General features: G+C 37.4%; 1 protein-coding gene across 1 annotated transcript; it reads right to left on the reverse strand.

Moving 5' to 3' along the window:
* LOC109838249 lies at window positions 944–9,999 on the reverse strand. Its single transcript, XM_020406705.1, has 4 exons — window positions 9,979–9,999; window positions 8,925–8,980; window positions 3,198–3,302; window positions 944–1,527 (listed from the first exon to the last, which is right to left on the reverse strand). The coding sequence occupies exons 1-4, from the start codon at window positions 9,997–9,999 to the stop codon at window positions 1,173–1,175; spliced, it is 537 nt and encodes a 178-aa protein (XP_020262294.1). The 3' UTR covers window positions 944–1,172.

Here is a 12,184-nt window from a genome sequence, read left to right on the forward strand (position 1 = left end):
AAGGGTGATTAAAATTTCTGAAAAAAATATATGACCATAGATTAAATTTTGTATATATCTTTTTACAATATAATTATTATTTGATTTATAGTAAATAATATCTACTTTTCAGTTGGAGATGTATATTTAAACATGCCAAAATTTTAATGAGATAACTTTTGACAACCGTAGTATTATGCCTAAATGTTTTCCTCAACGAAAACAGCCCAAATGTTTAGAAGTCTAACTAGCACTTAAGTATGTTATAGTTTCCCCTCCTGTTTCGCTGTTATATATTCAAACAAGTGATTGTATAAGTGCAAAATAGGAGAATCTGTAAGGTATTTAAATGCTAATTAGACTATCTAAAAAATGCAATTTTCAATTTTTTTTTTTAAGAATCCTTTCACTGCATAATTTTATAGGACAAATTTTCAAAACCAACCTATTTGGATTTTTATTCCCAAAAAACGACCCCATTCAGTTTTATTTGCAAAAACCGACCTGGTTTCAGCCTCAGCGCTGAAACCAGGTCGGTTTTTGAAAAAAACTCTCCGAAACTTCACGGGAGTTGAACTCCCGTGAAGTTTTTTGAACTATGAAACTTCACGGGAGTTCAACTCCCGTGAAGTTTCGGAGAGTTTTTTTCAAAAACCGACCTGGTTTCAGCGCTGGGGCTGAAACCAGGTCGGTTTTTGCAATTATTTTTGAATGGGGTCGTTTTTGGGGAATAAAAGTCCAAATAGGTTGGTTTTGAAAATTTGTCCTAATTTTATATTCTTAACACTTCGCTGGGCAATCGTGCTCACGTCACGGGATGATTGCGATGAGAGCTGTCCTTGCATCATCACCCAAACGAAAAATAAGTAATAATAATATTTATTATTGTCTCAAAAAGTCCATTTCTCTCAAAAATAACTTTTTAAGTTAAACAAATAAAAGCAAAAAAAAAAAACAACCAGAAAGTACAATAAAATCTACAACCGTGAGATTGTGCATACGCTAATAAATTCTGTCATGGGCACAAACTTTCCAAATATCATTCAGAAGTGTATATGTACACCACTTTTCCTTGTAACTAATCCACTCAATGAAACGCTCGCAATAAGATTCACAATGAAAAACTATACAAATCACAACTAGACTGCCTTCAAACATATATATATATTAGCTGTCTAGCGGACATGATCATATCAATTTCTTCTCACAAAGTGAGTTATCTTAAGAACCAATCCGGGGTAAACGTCGCCGTCATCTTTGATCTGAGGGTTCTCTTCAACAATGAAAGGATCACCACACTTGTCGCTAATACTATGCAGCGTCTCCCCTTCACCGACCACATAAATCTCCTCACACGGCGGCCGCCCGTGGCTCATCGCCGACCTAACGCCTACCTCCGACTCGCAGTAGCTCACCAAGAGCAAGAAGGCAAAGAACAGAGCGCAACACCAGGAGAACTTCTCTGCAGACTTGATCGCGGTGGACGACGAAAAAATCGCCATAGGAGAACTTGTCACTGGGAGAAGAGATGAAATGGTTATACCAAGTGTTTAGGGCTCTTAAAGGGTTTTTGATGGAGGAGCGGGTTGAAGTTTTCTGAGGTAGTTGGAATTATTTTGGTGGTGGTTAAAGCTAAAACATATATTTGGATGGGGCGGGCGTTCTTAGTCTTTGGTAGTTGAGTTTGTTTGGGTGAGGGAGGAGTTCAAATGGCAACTTCAGGGGAGCAGGTTATATAGTCAAATGGGATCGAAGAAGAGTATTTTTCTTTTTTAAATGTAAATCTTTTGTTTTGTTTTTCCCCCCTTTTCTAGTGATACTTGATGATTCACACGTTTCTTTTTATTTGAGTTGTGATGTCATTGATAGCAACTGTATTTATTTATATAGCTAGCTTATTTCATTTTAATTGCTCAAATTGACTTTTCATACCTTGATTGAAGAGCAACCCCCTTGAACTTTAGGGGCTTTCACAAAACCCTTGTGAACTTATAAATAAAGAGGAAGTCCTCTTTAATTTCCAAAATTATAGTAAACCCTCTAAAGTCCGAACTATTGGACAATCTCAGGAAATGACATTACCCAATAGAGTTTTAAGTTCGAACTACAACAATGATATCATATTTGTTTTTACTCTGTCTATTAACGAGATTTTTCCATAGACCGGATAGATATTATGTGATTTTGAAAGTTCAATGATTCATTGATTAGTAAAGCTCATGGGATTTGCGCGATACCTTCTGAAGATCAGGGGGTTTTGTGAATTTTTTTTTCCAATTAAGCAATGAACTCTGGTCAAAATAGGACTGTTAGTTCTTTTATGATTGATACAGCATTTGCTTAATCTTTTCAAACTCTTAATAATCTTCTTAAGTCTGTTGGCCTCGCTATCATCAAGATGAATAGGCTTATAGTTGAATAGAGATATCGTAGGCTAGAAGCTTTTTGCTGAGTACTTGTGAAAGAAGACTAAAAAATTAGATGTGCAATTTTGACTTTTCCTTTTAAAAATAGATGAAAAATATGATTTGGATTGTAAAGTTGTAGATCTAGTTGAAAAGGATGGCAATCTCACAAGCAATCCACAATTTCTGGAACGCTAAACGCTTAATCATGAAAGGATTTTACCTCCAATATATGACTTATTTTTGTCACTTAGATTCACCATCCTCACAAAAGAAGCACCATAGTGAAAATTACAGAAGTTGATATTGAAAGGTGTTATATCATGCAACTAAGTATTAATCCGCAGTGGGAGGCTGACAACTTAGGAGGCCGACCAAAAAGGCGGTGTTTATCGGCCTTCAGTGGGACGGGTCGGAAGGCGGTGTATCCTCGAGCCCCGCGCCGATAGTCAATTGTCATCACCTTAAATGCATGATCAGTCATTATGCTCCAGTCCAGTCCCGAAAGTCTTTATGACTCGTTGGATCTTGTCAGCAAAATGCACACTGTGTCACCCTCACATTAAGCGCCTGGGTGACTCATCCCCCTATGCGGCCAACATGCGTAAAGCAGATGAAGATTGAGCCATCAGCTTGACTTGGCTGAAGTTACCTATCTATCCTTTTGATTTGTTGTAAAATGAAACTGATGTCTGCTGCCTAGGGTAACTAATGATCTTGCTAAAAAACACTTAACTCTTACTTTTTGACTCAAGCTCTAAACTGACTTGACTATCGAAGGAACCACCGGAGATCTCAAGTCCGGCCTCTTACAAGTTCTTCGTGTGCAGAACATAACCTTTTCCTGAAGAACTAGTCATTTGATGAAACTTGAGGACCCAAATGTTGTGCGCAGCGGAAATTTCGGCAGCACCTCCGGTGCGCAAGGTGCACAACAAGAGATTAGATCGTAAGAATTTCTGTCTCACCAAGGAAACAAGAATCTGACGCGGATATCTCAACAAAGTGAGATATCGGCTCTTCCTCTCATCAGTTCTAGGACTGACCTGTTGAGGGATCCTACAAGCTATTACAAATCACGGCAAGAACACAAATTTTACGTGGTTCGGCAAATTGCCTACGTCCATGGGGCAAGGAGGGGGGAGATCTACTATTAGAGGGAGAGATACAACTAGGGTTTACAATCTCACAATCTAAACCCTCTCAAACAAACTCTCAAATCCCTCTTACAAAAAACTCTCTCAAAAGGCACAAAAAGGACTGCACTTTCTTTTCTGCACAAAACTCAATGCCCTCAGCCGAGATTCTCAAAGCTCCTGCGCCTTCGTGTTTTTCTCCTGCAGTGCGATCCAGCCTAGGCACACGAACCAGCCCCAACGCACCAAAGTTCCGTGCCTCTGCCCTTGCACCCTAAAACCTAAAATCACATGTACGTATTATGACTGGTATATGCTCGGGTGGCCTTGGTAACTTGCCGCGTGGGCTGAGAGTTTTGTCCACTGGCTTTTTCGCTGCTCTTCATTCACATGGATACTCGACTGCATGTCGGGTGCCCCGTGGCCAACCACCAAACAGCCCCTTCTACATCACTCTCAAACCCCGATGTTAATACTGACTCAACAAAGGGGAGCAAGCACGCGCATGTGTGTCGTGTAGGTGTTATAGCCTCATAATATATATGTATTATATACTAATATATATATAGGGGTTTCTACTGATATTACGTAATCTACTTACTTAATATACCTATGATATCACAAGCCGCTAAGTTCTATATATAGTAGAACTATATCATTATGTAGCGTAGATAGCTACCTTTATTAGGTGATAGTTTATATATAGTATTGGTATCGCTATAGTACTTATATACATCACTGTTCTTTAAGTCAGCCGTGAAAGGCTCAAACAAGCACCTGATTTAATCAATATTTTTCTTGATAATGAATAAAGTGTTCAGCAAGCAGCCTTGATTTGAACAATTAGTATTCGTTTGCCTGAATTCAACTGCTTTGAAAGGAATTGGTATATTTGGCTTAGGGGCTGTTTGTAGGGCTGAGCACGGTTTGGTCCACACCGAAAAAACCGACCGAACCGAACCGAAATCAAGAGTTTGGTTCGGTTTTACTTGTATGGCAGTTCGGGTCGGGTTGAAATCTTTTCAACCCGAAATGACCGAACCGACCGATAATAACACCCCAGACTCCAGAGGCAGGGACCCGACCCGTGAATCCCAAGTCACATTTCATTTTCATCACCTAAACCCTAGATCTCATTCCCAATTTCAGCCGCCACTCCCAGACTCCCTTCCCACTCGTCGCTCGATCCTCATCCTCTCCTCTCCGTCCGTCGACTCCGACCGTCCGTCCGTCGACTCCGACTCCTCAGTTCGTCAACTCCCCCGCTCGCCACTTCATCTAAAATCCGCCGCTCAGCAATTCGTCGTCACCCGCCGCTCAACAAATCGCCGCCAATCCTCCGTTCCTCAGCAAATCGCTGATTTTTAGATATATATATACCTATATATATATGAGGAAGTAAGGGGGCTTTTGTGCAAAATTATTAGAGGGGTCTAATAGCATAAATACACATCAAAACCTCCCTATCTTCAACTCTCCAACCCGTCCTCTGTTTCCAGCCGCTCCTCTCACATATTAAAAAAAAAATGAAAACCCTAGTCTGACGTCTCTCTTCTTCGGATCTTCCTCCCGTGGGCCGTGTCCCGTCCTTGTCGCCTTGTCCTCCTCCCTCCCTCTCGGATCTCGCCCGCCGGCCGCCGACCCGCCTCCATTGACCAAGCCAAGGTTAGGGTTTCACTTCTTCTCTTCTTTACTTCTATGCTCCTTTTGACAAGATCGTGAATTGATGTAGAATTTTTGATTTATTGTAAGTTCTTAGTTCTCACTAGGGTTTAGGAAGTAGGGCTTTGTGGAATTAGGGTTTAAGAATTAGAGCTTTGTAAAATTAAAATTGAAATTGATTAGGGCCTAAATTGAAATTGAAATTGGAATTAGTTCTCACTAGATTTTATTGTTTAATTTCAAATTTCAATTTAAATATTTGATATATTTTAGTCCCTAACATGCTTTTTGGTAGGAATCCTTGATTAATTTATTTTTCTCGATATTTATTAGATTGTAGCAGATTCAGAATTAAATTTGGATATCATGCCTCCTCGAAAGTATATGTCTGGACATGATAAGCGGATAAAGAAACAAAAAATTGAAGAATTCAATCGATCTCAAGCGGGAGCACTTGAAAATTTTATTACTTGTAGTAGAAATATATATTCTAATTCAGTTCAAGATTCGGTGAATGTTGAAAATGAGCAACCTGAAAATCAAGAAAGCGAGGATTTGGTTAATGAAAATTTGAATGAGAATAGAAATTCCATTGAAGAAGGTGAAGAACATGAAGATTCTAATGAGAATAGAAATTTGAATGAGAATAGCAATGTAAATGAACATGAAGAAAATGTAAATGAACATGAAGATTTGGTACAAGAAGAAAACCTTGAAAGAAGGCCTTCAAACATAAATGACCCAGGAAATTGGAAAAATATTGATCAAAGATTGAGAGACTTACTGGTTGAAAGAGGTCCCAAAAGAAATGATAATCTTGATTTTCCAAAAGATTCAGAAGGCATACATTTCTCCTCAACACATTACATTCGTAACTTATCTAATGGTGAATATCATAATAGAAAATGGCTAATCTATTCAAATTCTTTGGACAAGGTTTTTTGTTTTTGTTGTAAGTTGTTCAAAAATGATGCAAACAAAATTCAATTGGCAAATGATGGAGTTAGAGACTGGAGAAATCTCAGTGCCAGACTTAAAAGTCATGAAACAAGTAGTGAACACATTGTTAACATGAAGAGTTGGATTGAATTAGAGACCAGATTACGACAAAATGTGACAATCGATAAAAGTGTTGAAGAACAAATCAACAAAGAACGAGAACATTGAAGAAAAGTACTATTGAGAGTAGTTGTTGTTGTGAAAACACTTGCTAAAAATAGTTTGGCATTTCGTGGAGATAATGAGAAGCTTTATGAAGAAAATAATGGAAATTTTTTAAGTATAATAGAAATGATTGCCGAATTTGATCCAATAATGAAAGAGCATGTTCGTCGAATTCAGGAGAAAGAAATTCATTATCATTATCTTAGTCACAAAATTCAAAATGAATTTATTCTTCGAATAGCAGATGAGATCAAAAGTTTAATCATCCAAAAGATTAAAGAAGCAAAGTACTTTTCTGTTATTCTTGATTGTACTCCGGATGCAAGCCATGAAGAGCAAATGTCACTTATATTAAGATGCGTGAATATTTCAACAAGCCCAATAAAGATGGAGGAGTTCTTTTTAGGATTTTTAAAGGTGGATGATACATCAGGACGAGGACTTTTTGAAGAACTTGTAAATATTTTGCAAGAGCTTAAACTTGATATTGGTGATGTAAGAGGACAAGGGTATGATAATGGTTCTAATATGAAAGGAAAACATAAAGGTGTACAAAGAAGATTATTAGAGATAAATCCTAGAGCATTCTACACACCTTGTGGTTGTCATAGTCTTAACCTTGCACTTTGTGATATGGTAAACTCTTGTTCGCAAGCTTCATCTTTTTTTGGAGTGGTGCAGCGCATATATTCATTGTTTGCATCTTCTACAAAGCGGTGGAAAGTTCTTACAGATAATGTTAAAGGTTTCACACTTAAGCCACCATCACAAACTCGTTGGGAAGGTCAAGTTGAAAGTGTTAAAGCAATAAGATTCCAAGCTCCAGATATAAGAGATGCTTTGATTTACTTAGCAAGTTCTAGTGAAGATCCCAAGACAAAAAGTGATCCTGAGTGCTTAGCAACATATAAAGTTGAGAATTTTGAGTTCTTACTTGGTATGGTTATTTGGTTTGATATTTTGAATGCTATTAACAAAATAAGTAAAATCATGCAATCAGAGGATATGCAGATTGATGTTGCTATAGACCTTTTAAGAGGGCTCATTTCTTTTTTTGAAAGCTACAGAGAAAATGGATTTGAAGCAGCTATGGTTGAGGCTAAAGAAATTGCAGTTAGAATGAAAGTTGAACCCATTTTTCGTGAACGTCGCATCATTCGTAGAAAGAAACATTTTGATGAAAATGCTAGTAAAGAGATGGCAATGACAGCTGAAGAATCCTTTAGAGTCAATTACTTCATATATATCGTTGATCAAGCTCTTTCTTCACTCAAGAGTAGATTTGAACAGTTTCAACAGTATGATGAATCTTTTGGTTTCTTGTTTAATTTGGAGAGGTTGAAGTCTGCAGATAATGATAGTTTGAAGTATTCATATCTTAACCTTGAAGATCTTCTAAAGCATGACAAAAATTTTGATATTAATGGGACAGAATTATTTTCAGAACTCCAAATCTTAAGAGAAGCATTACCAAGAGGAACAAAAAAAGCAATTGAAGTATTGAATTTTATGGAAAGGCTAAATTGTTGTTTTCCAAATGCTTGGATTGCTTATAGAGTATTATTGACAATACCAGTTACAGTTGCATCGGCCGAGAGAAGCTTTTCAAAGTTGAAGCTCATCAAATCTTATCTACGGTCAACAATGTCACAAGAGAGATTGAATGGATTGGCTATGATATCTATCGAAAAAAAATTATTGGAGAAGCTTGATTGGAACATTTTAATTGATAATTTTGCAGCTCAAAATGCAAGGCGATCCCATTTAATGTAGTATGAATTGTGTTATTTATAAAGCATCAAGAAGTTTTTTGATTTTAATATTAACACGATTATGTGCTTATTGTCTCATTTTAATAAAAAATATTTTGCTATCTTATAAAATTTTTTGTGTATGGAATATTGTATATAGAGGCCCCTCATTTGAAAGCTTGATTTGGGCCCCGTGAAAAATTAAGAATATCAGGGCCGGCCCTGACTTCACCTAAAATCCGCCGCTTAGCAATTCGTCGTCATCAACCCTAGATCTTTACATTCGGTTCTAGTTTCTGATAATTGTTTTTTTGCACTCTTAGTTGTGCAGATTGAACTGTGAAGGACGACTATTTATTTCACAAGTGCTAAATCTGGTAAGTATTTTTATTTTTTATTTTTACTTTTTTGTTAATTTCCTAATTGTCTGAGGTATGGTGTGAATAAAGAAATGAACTTCATTGACTCTTCCCCTTTAATTTGAAATTTATTTCAGGTGAGGAAATTAGTTAATTGTGCTTGAGTTGAGTGCAGGCATGGGTGGAAGCAAGTTGCTGGCTGATAAATCTCATAGAGATGGTATTTTAAATAACTTAATTGTATTTATATTTATACTTCTTTAATTGGTTTTGTATAAATAATAAAATAAAATGGAACCTTGAATTGGATTCCTAACTTTCTTTTTTTGTTATACTTGGCTGAGTTAAGATCTGGAAGCAGCGAATCTTTTTAGGGATAGGATGATAAAATTATCTTTCAATTCAAAGTTATGATAAGAAAGGTTAAGTATTTGGAGCTTGGTGAGAGATAGTCATCTGTTTATTAATCAACATTTGCGTTTGGAGCTACTCTTTGCAGTTTTTTTCAATCTTGTTGCTATTCTCTTGTGTCAAGCAGTGATTTTTAAGCTGTGGAAAACAACCAATATTCTCTTTTATTTCATTGTACTCTGTGAATTAGAATGGATCGTGTCCAACAAACTTTTTATTTCCATTGTGTACAACTTATTGTTTTAGCCTTTTAGGTGTGTCAACCTGATTATTATCCCTTGACTATCTATTTTCACCTTCTGATGTTATCTATTTGTTTCAATTTTTTGTAAATGGCTTATCAGTTGATATGCTTGTTCCTTTGTACTGAAGCTCATTTTTTTGTGATCAGTGATGACGATGATGAAGACGAAGATGACACTGAAGCTCTACTGGCTGAACTTGAAAGGATTAAAAAAGAACGAGCTGAGGAGAAACGGTTTTTTTTTATCAGTTGATATACTTGTTCCTTTGTTCCTTTGTACTGAAGCTTATTTCATGATGTTATATTAATTCCCACTTGCTTCTAGATTCAATTGCTGTTATTCATGATGTTATATTATATGAACAAAGGCAACCTAGCTTTGTGTTTGCTTTTAAAAAATCAATGTCAACAACTTGCTGCTGTGTTTATTTGCTTGGATGCCTGGATATAAACTCTTGGACAAGCAATATTTGTGCCTTTGATTGTTATACTTGATGAAGTTAGAACCGAACAAACCGAACCGAACCGCACCGAACCGATTTGTAACGGTTCGGTTCGGTTTTGAATTATAGGTGGTTCGGTTCGGTTGTTCAAATTTTGGTAAAAACCGACCCGAACTGAACCGTGCTCACCCCTAGCTGTTTGGTTATACACTTTTATAAAAAAAAATTCAAAATGTCAACAATAGCAATTTTATAATTAATTTTTTTCTGTACATCATCCTTTTTTAAATCACAAAAACCCTTCCTATACCCATTTCCCCAGCTGCTGGATATTTCACGAGTTGCTTCGAGGGCGAAAAATCTCGCTCTCGTTCCCGCCCCAAATCCAGTGAGCTTTTGGTCCTTCGTGCCAATTACCGCTTACATCTTGTTCCCTCTCGTCCATCGCCCCGAGATCTAGGGTTCTCTCGTTCCCAAATATCGCGCTAAGGTTCCATCTCGTTCCCAAATCTCGCGCTAGAGTTTTTGATCTCAAGGCTCTCACGGTAATAATTTGTTCTTTTTGCTCTTTTTTTTGTGTTGATCTATTTGTAGTTGATCTATTAACGAAAAATAGTGCTAGGGTTTCTGTTCTTTTTATTTTCGTAGTTTCTGATCTCAAGGCTCTCACGGTAATAATTTGTTCTTTTTGCTCTTTTTTTTGTGTCGATCTATTTGTAGTTATCTATTAATGAAAAATCGTGAAATATCGTAGTTTCTGATCTTTTTATGTTCGTAGTTGATCAATTTGTGGATCTGGTTTATTTATAGTAGAAATATCTTTTTTTTATGATAGTTATGGTTGAAAATTTTGTTGTTAAACGAATTCATAAGGTCAATTTGTGGATCTGATCTCAAGTGCTAACATGTATCTATAATAAGCTTTCCTGTATTTCCATGTCTTTAAATTTTTCTTTAGTAGAAACATGGTGAGGAGCCCTGCATATTTATATATATATATGATGATAGTAAGGTTAATGTACATAATTGGCCTTTGTTGAGAAACCGGGAAGTACCAGGACCCCAAACAAAGACCCACAAAACAACACAGTACAAATATAAAGACCACAGAGTTCAACTTCGTGCTACTAACACTTAGAACACCCACCAGAATATCCAACAAAAGCTAGGTTGGAAGACCACAGATACAACTAACGTTTGGAACACATACCAAAAAATCCTACAAAAGATAGGTTGGAACTGCAGCTCTGGGTATCAAGTTGCTGCTGGGAAGTTGTCAGGCACCTCTGCGACATTATGAGTTTGGGCAGTGTTTTCCATGCCCAAGTTTATAGTCGCCTTGTGGAGCTTGAGACCTGATCTGCTAGTAGAGGAGCCTGCCCAAAATAAAACAAATCTTGCCACGTTAGCAGCGATGTGGGATGGAAGAGCTTCAATGCCATTAAAGATGAAATTGTTACGACATTTCCATATGCACCAGCAGAAACACAGGAGTAAAACCTTCCAGATAATAGCAAGATCTTGACCACAAGATGAACTGAAATTGGAAGATATCATATCCTCCAAATTTTGTGGCCAAGTTGTTAATGGAACTTGGGGAAGAAGAGAAGACCATACCAATGAGGAGTAACCACATTTAATGAACAGGTGGTCATGGGATTCATTTGCATCATTACAGAGAGGGCAAATTGGATTGCCAGGCCATCCTTTGAACACCAGGTTATCCCTAGTATTTAATTTGTATTTACTAGCAATCCAAAAGAAGATTTTAACCTTTAGGGGTATGGGAGAAGCCCATATGAATCTGAAGTGCCGGGAGATGACTCCTCCTGAGGTGATAAGGGTATAGAAAGATTTAACTGTGTATGTACCTGAGGAATGATAGGGCCAGAGGAGCTTGTCATGGTTGGAGTGGCCAGAGATAGAGAATTGAGAAAGATGATTGAGGAGAGCGGAGATTTCATCCCTTACTTCCTGGGAAATGCCTCTTCTTAATAGTGGGTGCCACTGCCAGGCATTAAGAAGCATAGATCCTTGCGAGAGAATATTGCAGGTCTTGGAGAAAGCAAGGTGATGAGCTCTTGGGAATAGGCTACTGAGGGAATTGGCACCAGACCATTTGTCTTGCCAGAACCTACAAGTTTTACCATCCCCAATTATCCATGGAACGTGGCTGAAGAAGGGAAGGCAAATTGAATGCAAATCTTGGATGAATATGGAGGCTGAGCCCTTAGGAGGATGGACCAGAGGATTTAATTTGTCTTTTGAGTACAAAGAGAATATTACTTTGCTAACAAGGGAGTTATTATCCATAATCTTCCAGATCCACTTGGAAAGGAGGGCTAAGTTGAAGGAGGAAATGTCTTTGACCCCAAGACCTCCTTCTTTCTTGGCTTTACAAACTGTTTCCCAATTGATAAGGCACTTAATCTTGGAAGGTTGGTTCTGTCCACTCCAGAGGAAATTTCTTCTCAATCTGTCTATAGCTTTAGTGAGCCAAACAGACAATTTAAGAAAAGACATATAATATAAAGAAGGGGAAGAGAGTACTGAGTTGAGCAGAGTAAGTCTCCCGCCTAAAGATAGCGATTTATTTTTCCATAATGCCAGTTTTTTAGAGAAAGATTCCA

This window comes from Asparagus officinalis, chromosome 4, assembly GCF_001876935.1.
Source record: "Asparagus officinalis chromosome 4, Aspof.V1, whole genome shotgun sequence".
Taxonomy (NCBI): domain Eukaryota; kingdom Viridiplantae; phylum Streptophyta; class Magnoliopsida; order Asparagales; family Asparagaceae; genus Asparagus; species Asparagus officinalis.

Coding starts and splice junctions, on each gene's coding strand:
- LOC109838249 (XM_020406705.1), bottom strand. CDS start 9,999: ATGGACGAGAGGGAACAAGAT. Junction 8,981..9,978: donor TGGACGAGAGGGAACAAGAT/GTAAGCGGTAAT, acceptor GCTTGACACAAG/AGAATAGCAACAAGATTGAA. Junction 1,528..3,197: donor GTTCTGCACACGAAGAACTT/GTAAGAGGCCGG, acceptor AGAGCCCTAAAC/ACTTGGTATAACCATTTCAT.